Source organism: Lates calcarifer, linkage group LG8 (assembly GCF_001640805.2).
Source record: "Lates calcarifer isolate ASB-BC8 linkage group LG8, TLL_Latcal_v3, whole genome shotgun sequence".
Classification (NCBI taxonomy): Eukaryota; Metazoa; Chordata; class Actinopteri; family Centropomidae; genus Lates; species Lates calcarifer.
Window position 1 is genome coordinate 4,687,340 of NC_066840.1, and position 14,542 is coordinate 4,701,881.

General features: G+C 40.0%; 1 protein-coding gene across 1 annotated transcript in view; it reads right to left on the bottom strand.

Annotated features, from left to right (window-relative positions):
* The window catches only part of nrg2b (neuregulin 2b), a 53,954-nt gene that overhangs the window by 28,030 nt on the left and 11,382 nt on the right, over window positions 1–14,542 (bottom strand). The window contains exon 2 of the mRNA XM_018669684.2: window positions 596–758. Within this exon, the coding sequence (XP_018525200.1) occupies window positions 596–758 (163 nt within the window). The remainder of the gene's footprint in view (window positions 1–595; window positions 759–14,542) is intronic.

Below are 14,542 nucleotides of genomic sequence, written 5' to 3' on the forward strand. Positions count from 1 at the left end.
CACGCTTCCACATGAGTAGCTCCCCTTTTAGGGACCTACTCCTAGTCAGAGTTTGATGCTCTGCTTTGGCTGCCTGCTGTTGTTATAGTGAGAGAAGACTAGATTGTGTGCTACAGTATGCAAATGTGCCACCATCATGTTGCTATACCATTGATATTGTGTTATGGAAATGATTTTCAAGAGCTCTTCTGTTGGAAGCTGCTGCTGCGCCCAAAAACGACGCAGTGAAACTGAACCAAGACAGTGAAGTTACAGGCTGGTCACCACAAGCAATCTCTCTCACATTACAGGTGGTCATTTGATTAATTGTTAATTATATATTATAATTGTAAATATAATACACTAATAATTAACAGTTTTAACTTGTAGGTTTTCCCATTGTAGATTTATGGAGGTGGGAAAAACAGGAGGTAAGGTTTCTGACACAGACCACAGTTTGGGCACAGAGTGAAGCTGCCCAGTGTCACTAAAACAGAACTGCATACCAGGACCCACTGCAGCATTTGTTTGAAAAAGTCGTTATATTTTGAAACTTATGGTCCATGCAAGTGTGGAGGCTGAATATCAAGGGTAATATCCAGTCTGATAGACTCACTTGTTGGTCTTTATTTTGAGGTCTCTGCCTTTCTGAAGCTCGTGTCCATCTTTGTACCAGCGGAAGGAAGGGCTGGGATTCCCCGACGCCTCGCACTTCAAGTACAGCTTGTCCCCTTCCATCAGAGACTGGCCTCGCATCAGCCGAAGCTTAGGAGCAGAGGCTGGACACAGGGAGAAAGAGAGAGACAGACAGACAGATTGAGAGAGAGAGAGAGAGACAGATTGAGAGAGAGAGAGAGATACAGGCAGACAGAAGGGAAGTGAGAGAAAGAAAGAGTGAGAGGGGAAGGGAGTGGAGAAAGAAAATCAAAGCTTGCATTATTGAAATTAACTACAGACATTCAATTAATCTAGCCATTTAATTGTCTGAGTGTGTATGTGTGTCTTTGTGTATTTATGTCTGTGAGTGTGTGTGTGTGTGTGTGTGTGTGTGTGTGTGTGTGTGTGTGTGTGTGTGGCTGATGAAAATCTGTTAGTGAGGCTTCAGATGTCAGGGTCAAAACCTGAGGCACCAGGTCAGAGTTCACATGAGAGATGGTTAAAGAACGGAGTAAAATCAATAATATTTGATGCAACACACACACACACACACACACACACACACACACACACACACAGGGAAAGCACTTGGGTAAGGTCTGAATCCTAAAAAGAAAAGACAAACTGAAAGCTTATAGAGAAAAAACATCTTGCCTCAGAAACTCTCTGCAGTAGATTTTCACTATGGAGCAATGTGTGTGTGTGTGCGTGCATGTGCTTCATCAGTCTCAGGAGAGTTTCACTCTCTCTCTTCTCTCCTTAAAAACTACAACAGACTGCATCACTGACACCAGTGTAGGCAACACACACAGAAGCTAAGGCAAAGAGACAACTCAGCACCATCTAGTACCATTTACACACACACAGACACACACTGCCAATGAAACACACAGCGTACGATTTTACACACGTCTGTGTGCAAAATGTGGGCCTAACACACGCACTGGGCCTGCATACAAACACACACACACACACACACACACACACACACACACACAGTGTGTGCTGTAGTGATAGGACACGCTTGATCAACTGCAAGGCAACTGTTGTATAGGCCCACAGCTCCTCACAGCACTGCTGCATCTTCCATTTACTCCTCATAGATGTGCAGTAGATACACTAGAAATTGAGCTTCATGTATTATAAGACACTGTAGGTCTGTATGCCCATGTATATCTCATAACTCAAGATACTGAATGCTGTGTACTGCCAGACCCATGAAAACCTCATAACTCCAACTTGGTATTAAATTTAGTTGGGGGACTTCATGTTGATCCATATCATCCTCTCATACTGTACAGAGCATACAAGACATTGAGAATTACACAGAAAGAAATTATTATGATAAATGGTCTCTAAATCCATCCTAGATTGTTGGGTTGCGCATTTCTTAACAAGCTGTATTATGTCATAGATAGGGCATTTTTCAACATTTTGGCTTTGGTGGAGGCAGTGCTGGGGGTAACGCTCTACAAAGTAACATGTTAGAGTACTATGATTACTTTATTGTTGAAATGAGTAATGTGACACACTAGTTTTGCAATTCAGTTAGTTACGTTTTCAAATAAACAATCCTTTACTGATACAACAAAACCAATACGAAAACACATTTGCACAGTCTGCTCCTTTCCTACCGCTAGTGTATTACACAGCAAAATCAGCAGTGTTAATTCAACACCTATCAAGTTAAATTCAACACTTTGACAGAGTTGCAGCAACTCCTTAATAGTTAAAATGTGGCACTAGTCAACACAGGTGAGTGTTGAATTTATACACCAGTGTGTAGTGTCAAAAGTTAACACTATCCATATATTCTTTTGTTACACTGTACAGAGTTCCTGTCATGTTAACACTGTAGAGGATGTAAAATTGAACTCAATATTTAACTCTTTGTAGCAGTTGATCTGTACTTTTAAAAACATCATAGGGAGTCAATTTATAATCCCCAAATCCACCCCCTTACACTATACAGATTTATTCCCTACTGCAATGAAAGAAGGAAACAAACAAGACCATACAAAGGCAGTCCTCAATAGCACAGGTCACACAATATGGCAATGTGGCACAATGTGTATAAACATATAGTAGTAGATAGTGGAAATGCTAATACTTCAAAATAAGAGTATGTGTTTTCATTTGAATTCCCCCATCATCACACTGCTACAGTGGCCTTTTAAAGAAATATATATTTTTAAAATAGTGCTACAAACAGAAACAGACAAAGCGCATGAACTTCCGTGAATAATCTCAAAACATGCTGTTACCATGTTCTTGCCTTGAAAATAAAAGTGTTACCTCACTGTTCTGTTGCCATAAGGGGCCAGTGGACTGCTAACTGCTATTTTCCCCATGAGCAAAATGTTACTAGATCCATTCACTTAGCAACACATGTGATACAGGGTTATTCTTTTCAATTAACTAGACAGTACATGACAAATTGCTAACATTACGTAAGCAACCGGGATACTTAGCATAAACCACCAGCTAAAATAAATAGTACTGGGTAGGTAAATTAAGATTAGATGTACACACATCAATGCTCCTGGTCACAGTTGGAGTGTTGTCTGGTCACGTCCAGTCAAAAATAAAGACCATAGCTGGCTGGTCTCCCGCCTTGATGCTGGAAAAAACAGACACGTTGGACCTCTGGCAATAACACTAGCTACCTAGTGAAATAAACTCTGTAGAGTTGTTAGCAGAGTGCGTCAATTAACTCTGTATCAACACTGACATTGTCTGAGGATTAACTGTCTTGTATTTGAATTAGACTTTAAGAAGAGTTGAAATGACTCTAGTTTTTAACTTTATTAAGTATCTGCCATTCTAGTTTGTGGCTGTTATCCTGGTTGGAAATACAACCAAGCAATCAAACTTTGGTGGGTGGAATTGCAAAGGGGGGGTGTGTTCTTCCTGGGCAACAGCCAGATGCCAAATGGCAAGAGAAAATTTGTCACAAAAATAATTAGTAGAAATGAGATAGGTGTGGCCATACAGGTCAGTGTATACACTGCTCTCTGCTCTGTAAATTGGTATACACTTTTGACATGACAAATGTTAAATTGTCTGAATTATCTGCTCTCTGCACTGAAAAAAATGTCAACAGCCAGTAGGAACCACCATCATAGTCTCAATGTCATAGGTTGGATATGTCAGTTACTAGTAATTAGTTAAGTAAAAACAGTCAAAAACATGACAATTAATTGACCCTGCTAACAAGTTTTTTTTCTATTTATCCAAAGTCTGATAAATCTTAAGTCCCACACATAGGGTTGGATAGTCAGAAAATTACACAAGAGGAAGTCAGTGGTGGTGATACAAAAAAAATGTACAAATTCTCAGTGGATCGAAGAAGTAGAACCTCCATGAAGTACCCTCCAAACAGCTTGCAGTTATGTAAGTAGGATTTGGGTATGATTTTTAGACTCGCAACAGAACAAGCAGCACATCCTTAAATCCATTTCTCACATTTTGTGCGCTTTAGTCTTGTCACAGACTTGACACACACTGTTGATGTATAATTCCACGTCACACCAAAGTAAATCATCTCAACATCACCAGATGCTGTCTCTCTCTCTCTCCATGGCTCCTGGCTTATAATGAATTATACTCACTGTGTGTCACTGTCATCATATATTTTTTGGAATAATTTGCCTGCTATTTTGGTATTTTCTTGAATGAGGCTCCAGATGCCACAGACTCAGTTAGGACTAGTGCTACTGTTGAATCATGACCCGACTCCACTAGACTTGATGTTGGCTTGTGCTAGTGTTGACATATTTAAGCGAACAAAGAGAAACATGAGAGCGCTTCTTTTTCCGGGTCTGAAGCAGAAAAGTTCTGAATTCACAATGTTATACTAAAGAGAAAATCTTAATTCACTTTCTGGTTAACTCATATCCAAAGCTGCATTCATGACTTTAAAGCTGCACCCATCATTATTTTTACATTAACAATGGATTAAATGACTATTTGTAATGAGAAAGGTGTCAAATTATGTTGCCTTTAGCTCTGCAGAGCATTTTAGTATCTTTCAGCTCATTGTTTTGGTTCAATGTCCCATAACCTCACCATTTTCAGTCTCACCAATCCCACTGTATGCTACCTCCATTGCACTAGACAATGGATAGACAAAGTCGGCAAAGTCGAGAGAATATGACACATAGATTCATCCTATAGCCAGAAACACGAATCAAAATACAGGCTACTGTTGCTCCATGTCTGCTGGAGGTGTAGATAGCCAACCATGATCACTGTGATTGCAAATCACACTATTATGGGCTACTTGTGTGGAGGTGAGAAAGGAGCCAAGGACTGAACTCCTCTCTCTAGCTCTCTTTTTCCAATTTCTTACACAACTATTTCTGCCACTTGTGTCATGTTAACAACCAAATGCAACACTGTGCATGCCAGGAGAGGCAGTGTGGAAAATGTGTTGCCTGCCCTCAAGTGTGGCTGTTCAGAACAACTGTAAATACTTTTGCCTTTTGATATGGTCTAAACTTGTACTTGTTTCATGCTGCCACACCAGGTGGACCATACAATAGACAAAAATGGACATACTTTATATCTCATATCTATGGCCTTTCTTCAGAGGGACTGATGGTAGCTGGAAGTCATTACAGGAAACATTCTGTGTGTAACTCACATTTAAAACAAGGACAAGTTACCAGAACCCTTTATTATTTTGGCAAAAAAGAACCAGTTTGCTGTTTAATGCGGTCATGACAAATTGTTTTCTATAGGACAGTGAGCAGCCTGCTTGCTGTTTTCATCCTGCATTTTGCTTTGGATATTTTGCAGGAGACAATGAGGAAATCATGGGAACTGTAATCTAATAACAATGTACCATATGTGGAAAAGAGATGAGATTTCATTGTGGGAGTGGCGACTTTAGGCCAATTCCAGCAGTACAGATTTGACATTTAGACTTACAATGACAAAATACCTCTGAGAATAATAATCTTTGTTTGTAGTGCACTTTTCAGAAGCAAGTTACAAAGTGCTTCACAGTCAGTAAATACATTAGAAATAATCAACAGTAAATTAACTAGAAATGCCACCAAACAAAAGAAAGAAAATATAGCAAAGGGACACAAATAACACAGCAGATTCAAGTATGTAAATATAAGTCTTGCAAAGATGCAGATTTTGCCGATCCCCCTCAGAAAAACATGTCAGCGTCACTGGTAAAAGACCTATCATCTCAAAGTCTGAATGAGTCACGCTGTTGAATTACAGAGTTACTCTACACAAAACTACAATTGTTAACATATTTGTATCATTTCACTGTGGCAAGGCAGCACAAGAAAAAAAAACAGACAGTATGATAGCTGTGACTTCTCCGAAACCAGGGAGTTCATTTAAAATATGTGTGGGAGAAAGGGAGTGAGGTGTTAAAATGAAATTTAGGTCTCCGCAGATTGGAATATTTTTCGAAAGCTTGGCAAAACACACACACGAGTAGGAGGTTAAGACACACAGGAGGAGAAGGAGAGGACAGCCAGTTTGTCCATACATCCAGTGTTAAATAACAGTCAATCCTTCTGTCAATCTATTAATCAATCCCTCCTCTACTCCCTCCCTACCTCAACTGGTCAATTCAATCACATTGGCAGGAGCACTGCAGAGCTCAGTGCTGTTCACACTGTGAGGCCAGAGCTGCGAGTGATGTCAACTTTAAAGGGTTTGTGCAACATTTTGGGGAAATACTCTTATTTTTCCTGACTTGATGAGTGTCAGTCAATGCCATGTATAAGTACACAGCTAAAGCTAGGCTCCTGTTAGCCTAGCTTAGCATAAGGAGTAGAAGCAAGAGGAAAGAGTTAGATTTGTTTTGTCCAAAGTTAAACAAATTTGGCTCTCAACACATCTAAATTTTACCCAAAGTGTTACATATTTTTTCTTTCATTCATACGCAAAAAGAAACAGGGTGTCCTGTAGCTACTTTCTTGTTATAAACCATTTGTGAATAAATAGTGACAACACATAAAAAAGAGAGGAAAAAAGAAAATTGTTCCTTTAAAAGCTCCTCCTCAGCTGTCATCAGTGTGTGATTATCTGCATATTGTGAAGTGAGTGTTGAAATGTTCTTTTATATTCTGCAGTACCAAGGAGTCAGCTAACTTCCAACATTTCCCGAAACAAATTCCTTGTTCTCAGATGCAGCATTTTACTTAATGTCATTATAAGAGCAGGGAGCCAATATTTTTTCTAATTAAGAGAAAGCAGGAGAAAATTGTTAGGCTTGTTTCTTTATGATATAGTTCCTCCTGTATGATTGCTCAACGTGACTACAACATGGTGAGCCTAGAGAGAACAATTAAAGCCTGACTTTTTTGCTCTTAAAGATGCCATTGTAACCTTGACATTACGATGGCATCTAAATTTAGCCAGTTTTACTATGAAGCAAATTCAATATAAAATGAGGAAATATTAAAAGTATCAGCAAAATCATTACACTGCCCTATCAAACAAATCTGCAACTATTTAACATATTCTTCCAACACAAAATCCACTTCTAGCAACATAACTATGGTTAGAGTTTTAAAGGTTAAGTTTAATGGACTGACGTGCGCATGTAGTTCAGGTTAGTTAGTTTGTAGATTTAAAATTGAAAAACTCAATGCATAAAGCACAAAACAGGATGTGAAAGTTTTTTGTCAACCACACACAAGACTCAGGATGTGAACTGCAGTCTCTTGTGTCAAATTCATATGATTTGTATGGCAACCACCTTCCCAGAATACACTCCTACACCTTTTCTTTATTAAATGTTTCTTTCTGTATGATTGTTAAGTGCAGATCCAAGAGAACTAAAACCTGACATTTACTGTTAATGTTGGAGGTCACTAAACTTCCTGCCTTTAAATTCTTGTGATACAAAAAGTATCCACAAACTCCTTTTAATTTTATTAGTGGGAAGGAAATGAGGGATATATATAGCAAAATGACATGTGATATCATAATTATCTAATCACATTAAACCCTGTTGTACCTGCTGTAAATTCTTTCACATGTTATAATGTCATCTACTGTAGATTTAACCATAACACTAATTAGACCAACCAAAATGTATTTTTAGGTGTAACTGTCCTTAAATAACGAATTAGGTCTTACTGTAAGACTTAGAAATACATACTTTTTCTTAAAAACAAATACATGTATGTAATGTAATAACGCCATTTGTTTCCAGTTTAAATTCCCTGTCTAAAAGCCAAGCTGCCAAATCAGGCAAATAATTCTACCAGTTCTCGAGAACACATTAAAACAAGATGATTATTTTACCCTACTGGCACATTTTTTTCTTGTTTTAAGAATAATAAGACTTACATGAGTCTATACTTTTAAGAGCAGCTCCACTTAACAACTATCCAGATGAGACCCATCACCTGGTGAGTCTGAGGTGAGACTGTCAGGCTTTTATGCAGGTAAGTGTGGAAATAAGTGGCGAAAGTCAGCCTGAAGCAGCTGTGAGTGGTGAGCCTGGTTACCGATGAGCTCATCCCTCTCTGGGACGCTCTCCTCAGGCAACATGGAGGAGGTTTTTGTCAGCCTGGGAAAGTTAGCTGAAAACCAGAGGGAACTTTACCCTTCATGGATGTGACATCCACATTTCATGGGTGTGACAGTGTCGGATTGATTGAATTGCTACAAATTCCCACTTCAATTTTAACTCAATTTTAAGCATCTGACATAATTCTTCAGGTCTCTTTGGGCATTCAAGCATCCTTATGAGTTTGTCCTTTATAACATACATTGAAATCATTTGTGTCTATTGCATGGTTACAGTATTTTAATCAAAATGCCTGCTGTTCACCATCAGAGACCTTCTACTCTAAAGCCCAAGTGCATTAATTTTACATTAAATTCAAAGATGACTTATCAATAAAGACCTTCACTGATCTTATTGTAGATGTGATTATTAATTCTTAAATAACAGGTAGATTCTTGTGGTTGAATCTTTAATTGTGCAGGCTGTAAAACATATAAAGCACCTTTCTGCTCACTCTACTGTTGCTGCTTGATGACCCAAAACCAAATCACAAATGCTGAGGAGGAGGAATTTACTGTGAAAGGTTCTCCATTAAGTCTTAAAACCACTCTCTCTATGCCAGAAACGCATTAGCACCTATAGGGTACATTAGGATGTTGGACAGATGATGTTTTAAATAAGTAATTCAATTGATATTTCCATCCTGCCTCATTGCCTAGACCTTCATTTTCACTGCATTAATTACCAAAAACACATGTAAGACAGCACAAGGATCACAGGGCAAAAAAATGTGACTGTGAGTCTGCATTAAATGCCACGTTTTATAAACATCTGTAAACATTTTATAACAGAGATGTGAGATGTTGAAAAGATGTTATTCATTAAAAACAGACACTGAAGAAGGAAACCATCCATGCAATTTTGGGGGATAGAGCTTGACTATTGTATTGTCAACTGGATAAACACTGAGGGGGGATACATGGGGCAGAACACTATATACTTAAAATCTGCAGGATGGAAATGTAAACATTTGGATGTGATGAATGCTTGGACAATGTATGAGCAGCAAGCTTCTTCAATAAAGAACATATCAGCACAATCCTTCACAAGACTGTCGAACTTGAGTCAATATTATACTGAGATGACAAGTAATGAGGGATACAAAAATGACATTTTGCATTACTATCTGTTGTCTACCTTAGAATAGTTATAAAATCCAAAAGGGAAACTCTGTTTACTTTTGTGTCTCTGAGTTTTTACCTGTAAAAACTATTAGTAAACAGACTGGAGAGCATCCAAGTCAGCTAATAAATCCTGTGGGCCCCGTCAAAACCTCTTCTAAGATCTCGCAAAAACGCCTATTTTTGGAAGCACTGCTTGCTAAGAAGTACTGAAAAAATATTGTGATGAGACAGAAATAAATTTAAATTGACTTCATTTGGAAGTGTTGTGTTTGAGGTTGAGATTTAGTTTGATAGGGAATTATTCTTTTGACTGCAAACATAAAAAAGCAAAGCCTGCACAACAATCTTCAGTAATGCATAAAAAGAGAGAGACAGAGAGAGAAAGAGAGAGAGAGCGCTTCTGAAATACATGTGCACGAACACAATTAGAGTAGATTCACACATCCCACACAGCACAGGCACCAAGCAAGCCATAACAAGTCTAATTCTGCAGCTGCAATTTACACACAGACAGATTTTCCACAGCACTGTGAATGTGCTGAGAACATGTGTGACAGACAGATGTGCACACGTGCATTTTATTGTCTGCACTGATGGATAAGTGTGGTTATCTGTGTGTGGAACTGTGTGTGTGTGTGCGTGCGTGCGTGTCCGTGTGTGTGTCCGTGTGTGTGCGTGCAATGTAAGTTGCTGATCCAAGCCTTCTGTATCACTGAGTGATGGGAGAATTCCTCAGTGAGAGAACAGAGGGGTGGGGAAAGTGGGTGGGGGTGGGGGTGGTAGGGGAGCCACAAATGGACAGCAGTGTCTGGCCAATAGTCTGTGACCAGCCTGTTCCACTGGCCAATCACACGTGACCAGCGCTCCCATCAGCCGTCCATCAAGAGGTCCTTCTTTCAAGGTCAGCTGATGCTCCCTCCCTCCTCTCCTCCCTCCCTCCTTCCTCACCTCTCTCTCTCTCTCTCTTCATCCAGCAAAGCAGGCATCAACAAAATTGATCTAATTTCTTGCTAAGCATGATCCAATAACTGAGAGTGATATGGAAGCCAAACCAATTAGGTGTGTTCACAGACAGGTATGGAACCCTAGGAAGGCATGGCCGGAAACATGCCTGCACACATGGCCTGAATGTGTGTGAGTCGGCTGACAGACTAGTGAGACAGTGAAGAAGCACAGTACATTCATAAAATGTACAGAGACATGTGGAAAGGAAACTGGTGTGTGTGTCATAATGGAGGGATCTGCAAACATACTGTGTGTATTACATTTGTTGTATGTGTTGTGTGAGTGTGTGTGAGAGAGAGATAGCGTGCCTGCGTGTGTGTTCATGTATAAAAGAGAGAAGCTCCTTCTATCTCATTCTCCGATCAGTGTGATTTCTGCAGCGCACAGCTGTCACCATGGAAACCAGGGAGGGAGCAGGAGATAGAGAGAGAGAGAGAGAGAGAGAGAGAGAGAGAGGATGTAAGGCAGAAAGGGGGGGGGGGGGGGTAAGATTGAGAGAGAGTAGGAGAGAGAGAGAGGAAATGGGAGAGAGGGGGAGAAAGAGAGAGAGAGAAGGGAAAGGGGTGAAAGGGAAAACGAGAGAGAGATGAGCATTGGTTGTTGAATGATAGCAGCCACCACAGGCCTTCATGCAGTATCACCCAGCTAACCTCTGCACAGCAGCAACACAAAGCCCAGGGCAACCCTCTGTGTGTATGTGTCAGTGTGTGTGTTTGTCTATGTGTGTGTTGCAATCAGAGAATATTTAGCAATGTGTGCTTGTGTTAGAGTGTGCCTGTCACAACCACATTTCATGAGGAAAATTATTCTGTGTTAATGTTAGTGGATGTGTGTGTGTGTGTGTGTGTGTATTTGCGGTTGATTCTCAATAAATCATTCCCTTCCTCCTCTTTCTGTTTTTGTTGTCATACACACACACACACATACACAGACACACATAAACATACACACTGACTTGACCTTGTCTTTCATCGCTGGTGTTGTGCATTGTTCTATTGGCTGCAGTGAGATCTATTTAGGTATAAATACACCGCTCAGATTCAAGAGAAATCAGGTTTTTTCCAAAGACACACATGCACACACTCACACATACACATACACATACACAACTACGCACATACGCACACAAAGGCTGTCTTCCGCTCTAGATGTACAGTCAAGCCTTTTGTAAGATATAGAAGGAAGGGAGTGGGTGTGAGAAAGTCAGGGAGAGGGAGAGAAAGATTCAGGGAGAAGGTTTGACTGAGAGAAGTGAAGAAATGGAGGCAGGACAGAAACAGAGAGAAACTGACCATGTATGGAGAGAGAGAAATGTGTGTAAGCGATAGTTGGCTGGAAAAGAGGGAGAAGCAGGATCTTCAGATAGATAGATAGATAGATAGATAGATAGATAGATAGATAGGGAGGATGTGCAGAGTTGGTAATGAATAGTTAATGAAGGGCTTGCGGGCAGAACGGTGGGGAAAAGCTATTCTCTCTGTCTCTCCTTTCTCCTCCTCCTCTTTTTCTTTCTCAGGGCTGGGAGTCGTGTGCAAGTCATTCTGCTCCCCACCTGTCCTCCATTTATCTTTTTTCCTTCTCTATCTCTTCCTGCTCCCCCTTCTCTCCTCTCTCACCTCTCCCCTCCTCTCATCCATCCATCTTCTCTCCTCTCTCTCTCTCTCTCTCTCTCTCTCTCTTTCTCACCTCTGCCTCCTTTCCTGTTTTCATCCATCCTGCTCTCTCGCCTCTCCCACCTCCATCTCTTATCCTCCACCCCTCACCCCACCATTTCTCACCTCTCATCTCTCCCATCAACCTCACCCCCTCAACACGCACACACACCATTAACTGCAGGCTTGTAAAGCAGACTAACAGACACAATTCTCCTGATAAGGGGATTGAAGCATTGATCTCATCCGTCCTCCATGAGGAGCTAAAGATTCTATAGAAGAAAGATGCCCCGATGCCCCTTTGAGAGGCCACACAAAGACGATGTCGGAAGAAGATGCCCTACTGCAGCTTTGAAAGACAAATAAACGATAGTGAGATTTAATTCTTGTGGTGTACCCCAGGGTTCAGTCCTTGGTCCCATTTTTTTGGTCCAAGGTCTGTATATGCAGCCATTAGGTTCACTATCTGACACACTCTGCATTTCTGCTTCATCTGATGATCAGAGCCCCGTTGACAGACACTACATGTCTGATATCAGTGAATGCATGGCAAAAAAATGTTAAGGACAAAAAAAGATTACTTACATTTACACTCATCATGACAACTTTAACACTTTGTTGTCAGGTTTTGCCAAGGACTTGATCACACATCAAGTTCAAAATGCTACCAAATCCAAACTGAGCACACATATGAGACCTAGAAACTGTCTTCCTGTAAAAAATGACCCCATAGGTCCTTTGTGCCAACAGCTTATTACATCCCACAATTACATTTTATTGTCAGGTGACCACTAGCAACTGTAGTAATTATGACAGGAGCAAAAGGTGAAGTCAGGTGACTAAGTAAGAAGAGCGACAAGGTAGATGTTAGGACGAGGTTGGGGTGGATGAGCCATAATGGTTCCACAACATTTATGGTTTATATACTATTGCAATCATGATGATGAAAGTCTTCCAACCATAGGAAGGTACTTACAGGGGCTATTTGTAAGTTTTCTCTGCTGACAAATATAGTTTCTTGCTGGGTGCAGATGGCAGTGATGGTTACTTGCCAAGAGCTTCAGCCATTGTTGTGTTTAAAATACAATAAATAAGAATACGCCCTCTGATCAGCACTACTTCTTCATGGCTATAGTGAGTGTTATCAAGTAGCTAGTTAGCATGGTAACTTCAAAGGAAGAAAATAAGTTATAAAACTAGAATCAAAATAATACTTTCTTTGCATTCCACCTCTAGAGACAGCACCTAGCAAGTAAAGAAATAAAGTTTGTTGCTGAACTCGCAACGTTTCTTCTAGGCTGGTAAATAAACAGCTGTTAATGCTAGTGTTGGCTATGTAACAATAGCAATGGTAGAGGTGTAAGAATTTTACCCAAACCACAATCTTTTCCTATACATAACCAAACTGTGACAGTTCTACAACCACATGTTGACTCATGCAACCATGACAATGAAGATCCAGTACACCTGCTGCTGGTGTGCTTATTATTGTAACTATAACTATAACAATGAAGGTCCAGTATGCCTGTCGCTGTAGGAACACAGTTTCAGGAGATGCTCCTATGGGTCATATCAGTGGGTAAGGACAAACAACCCATGTGGTTGTTCAGGTGGGAGGACTTGGTGGAGACCGACATTAAACTCCCTTTGGCTGTGAGCTAAATAATTGATTTTAGTTGCTGAGATCTCAGAAAGCAGTGACATTACTAAAAATAAGTCCAAATGAGCAAGAAACAGTCAAACGAGTGTACAAAAACAAACCCCCAGGTTAGTCAAAGTTATTTGAAAGAGAAAACAAAGACAAACAGCAAAACATTAACCTAAACTGTCTTTTGGATTATTAACAACATTGCAGGTGTGCTCACTTTCAGTTCAACCTCCAAATAAAGTTATAGTAAAAGTGGTACAACTAGCAGCTTGTCAACCTGTCTGCTTGTTTTCTTGCTACCTCTAGTGATTTCACTGCATTTGGAGATCTCAGCATCTCAGTATGCTGAGTATAGTGTTATTGCAGCTAATTGAACAAATGGCCAGAGCTTCAAAAACATAACCCAAGTTGTAATAAGACACAGTGTTTTTGTCCTGGCTGCTTCAGTTCATACACGACCATGCAGAAATGAGGGTGTGCACTTTTCTTACAACTTGAATTAGCTTATTGGTTTTTGACTAGTAATTTTTTTCCTTTCTGAAGGTGGAGACTGCCATATACCAGTGTTTTTTTCTGAACTTCACTGTTTTTGGTATGAGATCTATTCTGCTGCTGTAAAAAGGGCAGGTTATCTTATTCTTAGTTTTACTTTGTCAAACTAATGTTGGCATGTTGGATTTCAATATAATAGAACTAGCCTCTGTAATTTTTTCTAAAGTATTTTGAGGCATTTTGTGCCTTTATTATAGACTTGTAAATAGAGACATGAAAGAAAGTCAGGGTGGTTTGGGTTGGGTTCCTTTGCTGTGTACCAGCTTTGCACAAATCATTTTAAACATCTTTGAATGTGTGGATGGTTTTGTTTCACTACACAGACATACTACAAACAGTAAGGAGAAGAAGCTATTGTTAACAGTAGAAGGCT